This window comes from Manis javanica, chromosome 9 (genome assembly GCF_040802235.1).
Source record: "Manis javanica isolate MJ-LG chromosome 9, MJ_LKY, whole genome shotgun sequence".
NCBI lineage: Eukaryota > Metazoa > Chordata > Mammalia > Pholidota > Manidae > Manis > Manis javanica.
Genome location: NC_133164.1, coordinates 100755669 through 100770252, shown reverse-complemented (window position 1 = coordinate 100770252; position 14584 = coordinate 100755669). Strand labels below are relative to the sequence as shown.

The 14584-nt window shown below is 47.9% G+C and overlaps 2 protein-coding genes across 2 annotated transcripts in view; both read left to right on the top strand.

Moving 5' to 3' along the window:
- Nucleotides 1–1207: 1207 nt before the first annotated feature.
- Nucleotides 1208–11464, top strand: LOC140843476 (lipoxygenase homology domain-containing protein 1-like). Its single transcript, XM_073213288.1, has 5 exons — nucleotides 1208–1399; nucleotides 4316–4781; nucleotides 5269–5423; nucleotides 7285–7418; nucleotides 10509–11464. Exons 1-5 carry the CDS (start codon nucleotides 1208–1210, stop codon nucleotides 10741–10743), a joined length of 1182 nt encoding a protein of 393 aa, XP_073069389.1. The 3' UTR covers nucleotides 10744–11464.
- A 165-nt stretch (nucleotides 11465–11629) lies between these two features.
- Nucleotides 11630–14584, top strand: part of LOC108394882 (lipoxygenase homology PLAT domains 1) — a 54717-nt gene continuing 51762 nt past the window's right edge. Inside the window, exon 1 of the mRNA XM_073212995.1 lies at nucleotides 11630–13129. Coding sequence (XP_073069096.1) covers nucleotides 13096–13129 — 34 coding nt within the window. The 5' untranslated portion in view covers nucleotides 11630–13095. The remainder of the gene's footprint in view (nucleotides 13130–14584) is intronic.

Here is a 14584-nt window from a genome sequence, read left to right as displayed (position 1 = left end):
ATGATGTCCTCACTGCCTTTTTTTATTTTAGTTGCACTCATTATTCTCAGAATTCATGGGCCCCTTCTATCTAGAAGCATTTTTTAGTTCTAGGACTTTTTTTTGTATTATTTATTTGATAATTTCCAACTCTATTTCCTCTGTTTTCTTTAGAACTGAATTCTTAGTAAGATGTTGGATTTCCTCTGATCTTCTTACCTTTCTATGATTTGTCATTTTTGTTCTTAGGAAATTCCTTTTTTGTTCTTGAGAGCTTTCCTTAGTTTCATACTTGCTATGGAATATTTTATTTCAGCTACCACTAGCTGGTTCTTGTTCTTTAAATGCTCATTTTTATCTATCCTGATTTTGTGTAATTTTGGATGCCTATTGTTCTGAGAACTGATGAAGGGTACGGGGCGGGAGTTCTCTCCACTCAGAATTCCAGCTTTTGCTGAGGTCCCCCCTTGCCCATGTGCTAGCGCACCCTCACTCCCAGCTGGGCCTGCTGTCTCTAGTTCAACTTCAGGCTCCAGCCACTCCTTTGTTTTCAACCCCCAGTTTTTCACATTGCTGTGGTAATGGAAGATCCTCCATATTGTTGGAAATAACTATCTTAATTTGAAAAAAAAATTATAGCATTGCTGAGAGGGAAAGTCTTTTAACAGTCACTGAAAAAATAATGGACCCATAATTTGGGAAGACATTTTGCTCGCCATTGGGAAGTGCCCTCTAGTGGTGCATATCTGTAACACATTTCTACCCTCTAACAGGTTGATGTATTAGTTCAAAATACAGACTCTTTCCCTGTAGATACATCTGTTGATATCATCTGAAAGGTGCATATCTTTAAATGAAAATTATAGTTTCAACCCCTTGTCCTTTACTGAAAATAAGGGGGGAAAACTGTGCACCCTTTGATGTATTCAGGGGTAGGCATACAGCAGCAAGTGCCAGCTAGTGTACTGACCACTCCCGGTTCCAGAGCGCACATGTGGCACAGTGGATGACTAGGTTTTGAAGTCTGATTGATTGGGGGTACCATTTCGACCACCTGCTCAATTCCCCTAAGCCTCAATTAGTCAACCTGCAAAATAGGAACAACAGTGCTTACTCATGATATTGATGAGAGGATTAGATGACATAATACCTATGAAGTACCAGACATATGGTACAGGCTTGGGAATGCTTGTTTTGATTCTATGACTGCTGTTGGCATTATTACTAAATGTCCATTTCTCCCCCATGCGCCCACCCAGTGGTCCACTATGAAGTTGAGATTTGGACAGGAGATGTTGGCGGTGCGGGCACCACTGCCCAAGTCTTCATGCAGATCTATGGTGAGGAAGGCAAGACAGAAGTGCTTTTCCTCTCCAGCCGCTCGAAAGTTTTTGATCGGGCATCCAAGGACACATTCCAGGTATGTGGGGGTAAAGCAGTAGGGTGCCAACAGAGGGCCGAGTGGATGCCTGAAAATGAAGGCACTGGGCTCGATCAGTGGTTCTCATCCCTGGCTTTATGTTAGAACCTCCTGGGGAGCTTTGAGAATAGTAAGTGCTGGCTGGTCCACATCTGGATCAGTGAAGTCAGAACCTCTATGGTGGGTTATGTATGTTTTCTAAATACACTCCTGAAGTCGTTACCAGTGATAGTAATGTGCCACCAATTCTGAGAGCCACTATAGGAGATGATTCTAATTTGGCAAAATATGGCACTAGGCCCCTGGTTATTACATCCACTCCTAGCCCTGTGGCCTCTGATTCTGTAGCTCTGTTGGCCTGAGGGCAGGGCCAGGATTCCCAGCAGGATACTGGGAGGTTTTGGGGTCTCCTGGCCATATTCTGAGTGCCCTGGGCCTCTGCACCTCCCTTTGAGTAGAGGAGAAAAAGAGATGAGAATGTGAGCATGTTGGCAGGGGAGGAGGATGCAAGGGTGGGGCCCTTGAAGGACACATGAATGTTTTATATGGGACTTCATCTTTTTGGATGGTGTACGTGTGTCTGCAGATATGTGTGTGCAGGGAGCATGATGGGTGCCCTGTGTGTTTCTGTGCCATAGCTGCTTGGCCCTCAGCAAAGAGTCCTAGCCCAGTGCCTGGCAGAGAAGATCCTGGCAGAGCAGGGCCTGGGTCACAGCTATATGGGAGGATAGTGCTAGAGGGGATCTCACCAAGTCCAGCCCCCTCATTACACTGGCGAGGAGACGGGGCCCTAGCATTTTACCTTTCTGAATCTCAGCTTCTTCTTCAGTTCAAATCTAGCTTTATAATACCTGCCCAGCCTGCTTCACAGGCCCTGGAAGGATTAAATAGTCAATGTCAGGGAAAGTTCTTGGGAAATTGTGACCAGTCATGGAGTTATAACAGAGCAGGGCATCTCCTGGATGCCAATTGGCTGCATGGCTGGCTGCGGTGGCTGATGTGTTCATGGCTGGGCAAGCAGAGAGGATGGCAAGTGGGCCTCCCTAGGGAGGCTGATCACAAGGATGCTGTAACCTGGAAGACAGTGGAGAGAATATCCTTTGTGCTGAAGAAGGGACTTACTGGGTCCAGAGCTTATCCCCTAAGTAGCTGAGAAGAGTAAGTTCCTCTTTCCTAGGGATCTGGGCTCTGTTGTGGCTGATAATTTTCTACAAAGGTGGTTTGGCTGCATCATGGCTTCATGAACAGAGTCAGAAGACCTGAACCTTTGTCTTGGTCTGGACTCAAATTATGGGACAATAAGCAACTCATGGGGCCTCAGTTTCTCTGGCACACAAGTGGGAGAACTGGTGGGAGCAGAGTCTGAAAAGTGTCACACACCTAAACAAGGGCGCCTCAGACTGGCAGGAACTCCACATGAGCACCCCCTGAGCTCTGCAGGGCCAGGCCTCCCCTCAGTGTGAGGCTTAGAGCAGAGTGGCAGGCCAAAGGCTGAGGACCTGCTCCTCTGAAGGGAGGCTGGACCCATCAGCACTGCCCCGTGAGCCAGCTGTGTGCTAGGCCCAGGAGGGGCAAGCTAGAAGGAGGGGTCCCTGCCCTTAGAGTTCCCATTGAATAGGCAGAGACCAGCTCATGTGGACAGAGAGGGCACCCTTGCCAGGCCAGGACCATGGCTAAGCTCTGGGCCCTCTCTGAGCCCTCTGGAAGGGACGAGGCCATGAACGGGAGAAACAGCCCTAGCCTCTGGGGACATGGGTGAGATTTTTTTTTTTTTTGAGAGGGCATCTCTCATATTTATTGATCAAAATGGTTGTTAACAACAATAAAATTCTATATAGGGGAGTCAATGCTCAATGCACAATCATTAATCCACCCCAAGCCTAATTCTCAACAGTCTCCAATCTTCTGAAGCATAACAAACAAGTTCTTACATGGTGAACAGTGCAAGGGCAGTCATATCACAGAAACTTTCGGTTTTGATCACACATCATGAACTATAAACAATCAAGTCAGATATGATTATTCATTTGATTTTTATACTTGATTTATATGTGGATACCACATTTCTCTCTTTATTATTATTTTTAATAAAATGCTGAAGTGGTAGGTAGATGCAAGATAAAGGTAGAAAACATAATTTAGTGCTGTAAGAGGGCAAATGTAGATGATCAGGTGTGTGCCTATAGACTAAGTATTAATCCAAGCTAGACAAGGGCAACAAAACATCCACGGATGCAGAAGATTTCTCTCAAAACAGCGGGGGTGAGGTTCTAAGCCTCACCTCTGTTGATCCCCAATTTCTCACCTGATGGTCCCCCTGCAACTGTGCCTGTCTTAGGTTGTTCCTCCCTTGAGGAATCTTAGTGGGTGAGATTTTTTTGTTCTTGAAAAATAATACTATTTTTGTTTATTGCAAAAGTTATATATGATTAATGCTGAAAAAAAATTTGGAAAGAGAACACAGAAAAGCACAAATGAATAAAGGAAGTAATAATAAAGCTCAGGAATCTGATGGATAAGTCCTAGTTAGAGGTAGAGGAGGGAATGAAGACATCCGGTGAGAGAATTGTGTGAACAAAGATGCGGGAAGAGGAATACTGGGCCTGGGAGTGATGTGTGTGGTCAGAGTGTGTATGTGTGTATTTGCAAAGCAGAGAGAAAGAGGGAGACCACCTTGACCATCGCAGGGGCTTAGAAGGAAGTAAGTTTGCGGGGAGGGTAGGCCAAGCCAAGAGGTCCTGAAAGGCTAGCCGAGAAACCAGGCTGGACGTGGCAGGAGAGAGGGTGCTGCTGGAAGCTTCTGGGCTCAGAGGCCCTGAGCCTCCCATCCTGCGGCTCCATACGAGGCCTGGCTCAGCAGGGAAGGTGGGGAGGACGTGCGGGGCCACCCCAGCCACTGCCATACACTTTGCACAGCTGGAGGCGGCCGACGTGGGTGAGATCTTCAAGATCCGGCTGGGGCACACGGGTGAGGGCTTCGGGCCCAGCTGGTTCGTGGACACGCTGTGGCTGCGGCACCTGGCGGTGCGGGAGGAGGACCTCACGCCCGAGGAGCAGGCCCGGAAGAAGAAGGAGCAGGACAAGCTGCGGCAGCTGCTCAGGAAGGAGCGGCTGAAAGCCAAGCTGCAGAGGAAGAAGAAGAAGGGCAGCGACGAGGAGGAGGAGGGGGGCGAGGAGGAGGAGTCCTCGTCGCAGGGGTCCTCGTCTGAAGAGGAGGAGGAGACTGAGGAAGAGGAGGAGGAGGAGGAGGAGGAGTTCGGGCCAGGTTTGCAGGAGGTGACTGCGGAGTACAGGTTCGAAGCCCACCGCTGGCTGGCGCGCGGCAAGGGGGACGGTGAGCTTGTCGTGGAGCTGGTGCCGGCGGGCCGGCCAGGCCCTGAGCGTAAGCCTGAGCAGGGGTCAGACGGTCCCCCGTGGGGCCCGGGGGAGGGGTGGGTGCCTAGCTCTCCTCTCACTTGGAAGCCCCACAGGGAGTGCCCAGCATGTTCCCCAACAGCTCTCCCCACCCGAGTCTGAAATGCCCCGGGGACAGGCCTGTGTGGGGTTGGCACTGCCTGGCCTGGGGCTCTCAGGAGGAATCGAGGACCTTAGGAGGAGCCCCGTCTTGCCTGCTGTACCTCAGTGTGGGGGACATGACATGGGAGGGCTGCTCAGAGTGAATTTTCCCATGACTCTCAGCTTGTCAGGCTTCACGGTGAAGGGGAGCCTGGGCTAGGCAGGAGGGACAGGTTTAGCTCCAGGTTGATGTAGACGTAGACACGTCTGTAGGTCCTTCCTGCTCCCACTGTCTGACTGGATCCCAGAGGCTGAGCCTCATCTTCATCTTGAGGCCCCAGTATCCTCAATGCTATATCTTTCTGTGTCCTCAGCCAATACCTACGAGGTCCAGGTGATCACAGGGAGCGTGCCCAAGGCCGGCACCGATGCCAACGTCTACCTGACCATCTACGGTGAGGCATACGGGGACACGGGTGAGCGGCCGCTGAAGAAGTCAGACAAGTCCAACAAGTTTGAGCAGGGACAGGTAGAGCGGCGGCTCTTTGGCCCTTGGGCTGGTGGTTGGGGCTCGGATGGAGGGAGCCCTCTGGTGCTTCCTGAGGCAGCTCCCCCCAGTACAGTGTCTGCGGCTCAGTGCAGCCAGGTGTGATGGAAGTGCCTCCTCTGTAAGCACAGCGCTTTGTGGTGGGGGACTAGAGAAAGACACAGGTGGGGGTCCAGCACCACGAAGCCCACAGGAACTGACCAGAGACAGTATAGGAAGCAGATGCTCAGGAGATGGCTGGGTGGAGCAGGGTTCAAGCAGGAAGTGCTGACATGGGCTGCTCTGGAGGAAGCTTGGTGGGAAGGAGAGACGTCAGCTGGGCCTTGGTGGGTGAGTGTGGTGATGTCTGAGGATGACAATGAGAGGTATTCTCCAGCCATGAGACCACACGGCAAATCTGTGGGGGGTGGAAACGTGGAAGGCCGGTGGGTGGACATGAGTCCTCCCTCTGCACTGCAGTTAATGCTGAGCCATAGTGAGCACAGTCTCTGGGAAGCTTGATGAGACCAATTTAAGGGGCAGGGAGTATGAGAGCCTTGAAAGACAGGCTGAAAAACTGAGCTGCATCCCCAGGCAGCAGGAGTCACAGGGACTTTGGAGCATTCAAGAAATGCACACCCCCTCCTTCCTGCCTCTAGGTACAGTGGGAAAGTGAAAACTACCACTGTTGTCTTTGTCCTTCGATGTTTTGCAATATCCTCTGGCTGGAAGACTCCACGGCATCTCCCCTTTCCCATTCCTGCCCGCATCCCAAAGCCAGGTTCCTTCATTGACACAGAGAAGAAAAGAAATAACCCAAACCCATCAAAATACTGCTGGCTCCATCGACTGATTTATTTCAGAGGCCCCTGCTTTTTCTTTCAATACTCCCTTCCCACGATTTGAGGATCAGGGTTTACTTTTGTATTTCAGTACTTACCTTTAAAACTTATAGCTGCTATGATCCTGGTTGGAAGAGAACTGCTTTGGAGGACATAACTGGTATAATTGACAACATTTGAATATGGACTGTATGTTAGATAATAATATTGTGCGGATGTTAAGTTTCAGGAATTTGGTGATTGTGATTATATGAGGATGTGTTTGCTCTTAGGATAAATCTATGTAGGGGTGAAGAATGTAGGGGTGAAGGATCATGGTATCTTCCATTTACTTTCAAATGATTCAGAAAAAAATAGAGAAAGAAGGAGAGAAGGAAAGCAAATGTTGCAAAATCCAACATTTTGGGTGTACAAAATTTCATCATAAATTTTCTGTAGATTTGAAGTTTTTTTTTTAATATAAAGAGTTTAAAAAGTTACAGCCAGGAAGATCGCATTCACTTATCGGGTCCTGGTGTCATCTGCTTCCTCCTGTGCACATACATACACTCGTGTCATGCATTGTGTTCTCTGCCTAAATGATGAGCAAATCCAGGTTTTCTGTTCCTGTAAATCACTTCAGATTTGCACTTCAGCTCACAAGTGCTTAATCAAATTTTGTGATTGAAGGAGTTTACACCCACATGTGCACGCATGGTCCACACTCTCAGTGCACACCGAGCAACAGGCCCTAACACATGTCCCACAGCACAAATGCAGGTGTCCAGCCAACCTGTCTTCTCCTCGCCCCTCTCATGAGCACTTTGGGTGCGCTCCTACTCCTCCCTCCACCTTTGGGGGCAGGTTAGAAAACAAGAGTGCAGACCAAACCCCGGATGTCTGGCTTCACTTCCACGCCCCCTTCCCCTTCATGGCGTGGGTCTTACAGACAGACTCAGGCTGCCCCAGATCCTGGGAGGGTGAAGGTGGTGGTGAGGTGAGGAGGGATGTCACCCTGCTGAGTGCTACCTGGCCCTACCCAGACAGACACCTTCACCATCTACGCCATTGACCTGGGGGCCCTGATGAAGATTCGGATTCGCCACGACAACTCAGGCAACAGGCCAGGCTGGTTCCTGGACAGAATAGACATCACTGATTTGAACAACGACATCACGTGAGTGGGACTGGAGGGGAGGGAGTGAAGGCCATGCATGCAACTAAGACAGTCCCAGACGCAGAGCTGCAGGGGGTGCTGTGGTGTCTGGGGTGAGGGTGGGGAGGCTGTGACATGGGTTTGGCCTGGCAGCTGGCTGGGTGGGCACTGCTTCCCTCCCTCTCCTCTCACTGGGCAGGCCCTTGGCACGCTTGCCTTGTCAGATGACAGTCTGGTAGAACACCCAGTCTAGGTCCATCAAGTGAGAAGGTCAGGTTTTCGGTCCCTGACAGGCCTTCATTGGCCCAAACTCTACGTCCAGACTTAGTCACCCATATGTCTTTCCATGTATAAAGCAATTTCTAGTACATTGTTTTAACATTCTAAACCATGGTAAATGAATTTTTCTATAAAGGCCACATAATAAATATTTCAGGCTTTGGGGGCCATTTGGTCTCTGCCTTTGCAACAGGAAAGCAGCCATCCATGATATTAAATGAATGGATATGGTTATGTTTCAATAAAATTTTATTTGTGGACACTGACACTTAAATTTCATGTAATTTTCATGTCACAAAATATTATTGTTCTTCAAATTTTTTCCCCAACCATTTAAAGATGTAAAACCCATGCTTAACTGTGGGATGTACATAAACAGATGGTAGGCCAGATTTGCCCACAGGCCATAATTTGCTGGCCCCTGCTGGAGACTCACAGCTACCACCACAAGCTCGGATGGGGAAGGGGTACTGCCCTCCAGTGAGCGAAGAACCACATCCAGGGGAGGTGGAGCCGCAGCCCCAGAGCCAGTCTGTGTCAGAGCCGGGGCCAGAGCGCCTGTGGAATGACGGATCTGGTGTGTTTCCACCATCCACCATCACGCCACATTGCCTCTTGCACAAAAGGGGCCAAAAGGCAAAAGACTTGAAAGAAGGCCCCAGATGTGGTGGGGAGGGGTGGAAGGAGGCAGAGAAGAAAGCGGGCAAGATCCTGAGGGGGTTTGGAGCTGCCCAGGGTCTTTCAGTGCCTGGAATATAGTAGACACCCCAGTACCCAGAGACCTGCGTGGGCTGGGTTTATTCCTGTGCACGAAGGGGAAGGGGTCAGTAGGCCCAATCCTCTGCTAAACCTTCTATGGGTGCTTTTAGCGGCGGGTTTAGAGGCAAAACCACCAGCTTTCGGGCCAGCCCTCCTCTGGTCTCTGGACCCAGGAGCACTGCTGTGGGCATGCTGCAGCTGTGGGCAAGCGGAGGGGCATGAACATCGCAGCGGAGGTATCTTGGGGACAGCAGAGCCGCCACTCTTAAGCCAGCCTTAGACGCCTTGCGCGCATGCGCTCCTCACAGGTGTGGGGGTGCTCGTGCCTTCCCTGTCTGGCTGGCTGGCTTTTTTCCTCTCTGGCAGGTTAGTTTCCCCGGCTCTTCCTTTGTGAGTCTCTCTTCTGTCCTTATTCTGCTCCAGCTTCCCACACACTCATTGTCTCTGCCCCGACACCTCTCCTTTCTTTATTTCTGTCTCTCTCCCTTAATTGGGCATAATTTAGAACTAAAGCCTATTATTCATAAATTATTTGACTGAATAAAAACTTAATTTTCCCACTCATACATGTAGAGGCTGAGAAGTAGAACAATATACATTTTTCACTTAAACACTAATTCAATTGCAATCTAGTTAAGCTCCTCCCACCATTTAAATCCACATCCGTCGATAGGAATTGCCCCACCTGCACCCCATCTGAGCCCAGGGGCTGCAGTAGCCTTATCTGGTTCTGCAACTGCCATGTTGACAGTGGGAGACAATAGGGCCGTAGGCAGGTGTGCGGCTCAGAGATGAAGCCCTCACCTACCTGCTCCCACCTCTCCAGGCTTTGACCACTCCCTTAGCGCATCGTAGGCATCTGGGCAGGGCTAGGTAAGGGGCACAGACGGGGTGGGATGGCCCCACCTCAGAGATGGGCTGCATTCGAGCGTTCTGGGCTTCAGTGCCTGAGGAAAACTGTCCAGCGCACAGCCTGCAGAGATCCTGACACCGAAGGGCAGGGAACTGCAAGCATCAGCAACATCATCATCGTCATCATAAAATAATAAACCAGCAGCAGCTCCAGCAGATTTCACTGAGAACCAGGCAGTTTTACAAGCACTTTAAAACGTTTAACTCCTGTAATCCTCACAGAGACCTATGAAAAAGGCAGCATTATCCTCATTTTACAGAATAGTAAACTAAAACAGAGTGGGGTTGCCAGTTAAAATACAAAATAGCCAATTAAATTTGAGTTTCAAATGAGCAACAATGTTTTAGTGTATGGCCTAAATATTGGATAGGATATACTTACACTGAAACATTTATTCATTGCTTATCTAAAATTCAAATTTAACTGACAGTCCTGTGATCTTATTGGTTAACTCTGGCAAGAAGAGGTAAAGAAACTTGTTCAAGGTCACATAACGATAGGTGGCAGAGTCGGGATTCAAACCCAGTCTGGCCTCAGAGGCGAGTCCTTAATTACCCCACTCTGCTGCCTATCTCACCCCTCGTCCTGCCTTCCCTTCTGTCCAGGCACCTCATTGCACTGGGCTCAGCCTCTGCCCTGAGGAGCTTGGACCTCCCTTCCCTATATGGTGCCAGCTGTTGCTGCATCAGCTCCTTAGCCACACTCTTTGTACCTTCTAAAAGCATAACTGAGTCATTCTATTAAAATCCACTAATTCAGCCCTTAGGTGTTGAACACCTGCTATGTACAATGCTCTCTGCTAAAGGAGCACTGACTGACAGGTTAATTCCAAAAAAGGTTGGGACAGTCCCCAGAAGCTCCTGTTCTTCAAGAACCTCCACTATGACCCCAACTGAGGGTTTGATATGCTTCAGACAGTGTTTCACAGCCAGTTTCAGTGGGTGTCTGGAAACCACATCTGCACATGTGCTGTCCCTTCCAGGCAAGTGACTCTAATGGAGTGAGTCTCAGGCTAGGTAGGGTGGGAAGGCAAGGCCTTGGGGTGCAAATAGGGGAGCATTCAGGCCCCATGAGGGCCTCATTTTGCAACCCTTGCTTGCCCCTTCATGAGACCTTCCAAAGAGATATTCCTGACCCTTCCTCATTCCCCACCCCCACAGGTACTACTTCCCATGCCAACGCTGGCTGGCGATGGAAGAGGATGATGGCCAGCTGTCCAGGGAGCTGTTGCCAGTGGACGAGTCCTGTGTGCTGCCACCAAGCGAGGACGAGGAGGGTGGGGGAGGGGGTGGCAACAACCCCCTCGACAACCTGGCCCTGGAGCAGAAAGGTTTCCTAAACTATAGCCGATTTCTTCCCTCCAGCTCCCTCTCCTCTGCCTGTCTGCCATCGTAGGTCCATCTTCTCTTCCCCTGGGGCTCTGAGCACTTCCTCCTTGGGCACTGTATCTATCTGCTCTTTCATTCCTCCCTGGCAAGGATGGGGAGGTGAGGGGGCCATATTCCCCCACATGCCTAGCATAAGGTTAGGTATAAAGTACAAGGCTTAGCATATGGGGTTATTATCAGGAATAGAATAGAATAGAGTATTGCAGCTGGCTCTGACTACTCTTGTGTCCTCCCTTCCAGGCACATTAGGGGCTCTCAATATGTTTTTGTCAAGGGAAAGAATGAATTTCAGGAGTCCTATGATGCTTGTGCTCCCTTCCTTGAAACTTGCCTCCCTGAAACAATTCCAGCCTTGGGAGAGTCAGACCAGGGCTCCTGCTAATGAGCCTCTGATCCTCACAGTCATTCCAAGCCTTCCCTAAGCATCTGCAGCTCCACTGACTGGGAGCTTTCCGTGTGAGCTGGAGGTGGGGGAGACCGCATCTCTGCCTTCTGGAAGTTTCCAGACTAAAGGCAGCTGCAGGACAACACATGCTGCAAGTAAAGCGATTCATACAAATGGTCAACATGAACACAGAAACACATTCAGTACATTTTCTCCCTCCTCCTTTCATGGGAGGAGCAATGTGCCACTCACTCCTCCACACTCCTCTCCCGGCAGATAAGTCTACCACATTCTCCGTGACTGTAAAGACCGGGGACAAGAAGAATGCGGGCACTGATGCCAATGTCTTCATCACACTCTTTGGCACGAAAGATGATACTGGTAAGAAAGCAATGCAAGGTCGAGGTTCACCCACATTCCTCCCCAGGGAGACTAGGAGATTCAACAGAACTTTCCAAGGAATCCTGGTCATGCCTCTCTCTCTTTTCAAAAAGCAATTTTAAGAATTCCCTTTATTTTGTTTAATTTTATTGTGGGAAGAACATTTAACATGTGATCTATACTCTTAACAAAATTTAAATGTACAATACATTGTTGTTGACTGTAGGTGTATATTATACAATAGATCTGTAGAACTTATTAATTTTACTAAACTGAAACTTGAAGCCTATTGATTAATAACTCCCTATTTTCTTCTCTCCCCAGTTCCTGGTACCCACCTTTTCAGTCTTTGGTTTTATAAATTTGACTGTTTTGGATACCTCATATAAGTGCAATCATGCTATATTTGTCTTTCTATGTCTAGAGTATTTCACTTGCTGTAATGTCCTCAAGGACCATCCATGTTGTTGCATACTGAGAATTTTTTTAAAGGCGGAAATCGTGTTTTCCTTATCTATTCATCTGTCAATGGACATATAATGTTTTTCACCTCTTAGCTATTGAAAAGTACTGCAAAGAAGTTGGAAATACTAATACCTTCACAAGATCCTGATTTCAATTCTTATGGGTACATATCCAGAAGTAGGATTGCTGGATTACATGGTAGTTGAATTTTTAATTTTTGGGAACTTTCATACTGCTTTCCACAGCAGTCGCACCATTTTGCATCCCTACCAACTATGTGCAAGGGTACCAATTTCTCCACATCCTCACCAACACTTACTTGTCTTTTGTTTTTTTGACAGTAGCCTTCCTGACAGATGTGAGGTGTTTATCATTGTGGTTTTGATTTGCATTTCCCTGATGATTAATGAATATGAGCCTTTTTTCTTATTCTGTTGGCCTTTTGTATGTCTTTGGAGAAAAGTCATTAGTTAAGTCCTTGGCCCATTTTTAAATTGAGTTATGAGGTTTTTTAGTTATTGAGTTGAAGCAGTTCCTTATATATTTTGGTGATTACCCCTTATCTGATAGTTTGCAAGTATTTTCTCCCATTCTGTAGGTTACCTTCTCATTCTGTTGATTGTTTCCTTTGCTGTATGGGAAGTTTTTGTTGCCTATGCTTTTGGTGTCATATCCATGAAATCATTGCCAAGACCAGTATCACAAAGCTCTTTCCCCACATTTTCTTCTAGAAGTATTAAGTTTCAAGTCTTGCATTTAAGTCTGTAATCCATTTTGAGTTGATTTTTGTGTATGGTGTAAGATAGGGGTCCAAATTAATTCTTTTACATGTAGATGTCCAGTTTTCCTAGGATCATTTATTGAAGAGGCTATCCTTCCTCTATTGTGTATTCTTTCATGCCTATGGCTCTTGACAGATTGCATGTAACGAGCCCCATCTGAGCAAAACAGTTCCTTTTTTTTGTAAAAGTCCTATGTGAGGTGACATGACTACCTGGGTTGTGAACATTGGTTCCTTTAAAAACTCTTGTATCTTACTAGTCAGTGATACTCCAGGGGACAGAGAGCCCCTTGTGCTCTCTCCTGTCCTCACTGCTGTCTCTACCACTGTGGACGTGTTTGGAAGCCATGAGTCATCTGCCCTTCAGCATCCTCTCCCCAGGTAATGGCACCTGATCTTATGATCAGTCTTTTTCCAAGTCTCTCTGTAAGTTTTTATCATTTCCTATGCCCTTCTTGGAGGTGTCACTCTGTTTGCCTTTCAAAACCATAACAAAGGGGCTCCCAGGCCAAACAGTGAGTGGTCTCTTCTCTGTGTCTTCTGCCAGCTTTCTCCTTCTGTTCTAATGGCAGAGGTAGCCCTAACTCTATCTCTACCTCAGTAACAACCTGGGAAATGATGGCTCTTCCCAACTATCAATGAGATTCAGCCAGCGGGTTCCTTGGTTCTCTAATGAGATGGTCAAGAGCTCTTGGAATCATTCTGGAGCTTGTGCCAATATACTCAGAGGATGTGGCATATAGCACTGGGGTCAGCCATCCATCCACTTGAGCCACCTGTCCAGCCATTCTGTCTGAGTTCATAGAGGAACCAGTCCCTCCAGTAGTCATCATGTACTTGCTCAAAACTCTGCCATTCCAGAGCTCTGTGCCAAGCATTGTTGAAGAATGAAGGGACCTAATCCCTGACTCTGAGGTGTTCAAAATCTAATACAATGGTGTAGTGGTGGAGCAATGACTCAAGCTTGACTGATTGGTTTGAATTTCTGCTCTATCACTTATTAGCTTGTCCTTAGGCAAGTTGCTTAACCTCTCTGTGCCTTAGTTTCTCCCTTTGTAAAATAGAGATTAAACTAATATCTGTGTAATACATTTGTGGGTTTAATGAAATTCAGCATGTAAAATGTTTGAGACAAAGTGACATAATAAACATTAATTATTATTATTTAACAGATTAGGTAATGCAGATAACATAATGAGTGAATTAGATCATAACTTATAAATATATGTCATTGCAATGGTTACTGAACCATGGCCAATGGAATTGAGGGGCCCTAACACTTGTTTTATTTGCCAAGGGAATTCTACTCATAAGGCGCATTCTTAAGCACTCAACAGACATCATCTTAGCAAATGCTCACAGTTGCATGAAGAAGGCACCAAGACCACCTCTTTTGACGTTTGAGGAAACCAAGTCTCAGAATTAAGTTATTTGCCCAAGGCCACCCAGATAGCAAGTGGTAAAGCCAGGCATTGAACCGAAGTCTCTCTGACTCATGCACTTAAACCACTTGGTGATGAGTCAATGACTATCAGAAGACTTCCTACATGAGGTGGGTCTAGAGCTGAGACTTACAGGCACAAGTGGACCTGAAGGCACTGCAGTGCACACTGAGGCAAAGGCAGTGACTCTGAGACTACCTTAAATTCATACTAACACCACAGCCTGGGTGTCTCAGGTGATGGTGCGTGAGGTGGCCGGTGGAGGGGGGCACTGAAGTGTTCCTCCTTCTGTCATCCAGAAAGGAGTTCCCAGAGAATCCCCACCTGCAGCATCCATGCAGGAGAGCCCCTGATTCCCAGGGGATGCAGGGAGGGTGGCCTTGTCACTGGCTCC

What these genes read in the sequence shown, in the direction of transcription:
- LOC140843476 (XM_073213288.1), top strand. Translation starts at nt 1,208, where the DNA reads ATGTCCATTTCTCCCCCATGCGCCCACCCAGTGGTCCACTATGAAGTT. An exon ending in ACAAGTTTGAGCAGGGACAG is followed by an intron (nt 5,424 to 7,284) that starts GTAGAGCGGCGG and finishes GGCCCTACCCAG; the next exon opens with ACAGACACCTTCACCATCTA. An exon ending in GATTTGAACAACGACATCAC is followed by an intron (nt 7,419 to 10,508) that starts GTGAGTGGGACT and finishes CCACCCCCACAG; the next exon opens with GTACTACTTCCCATGCCAAC.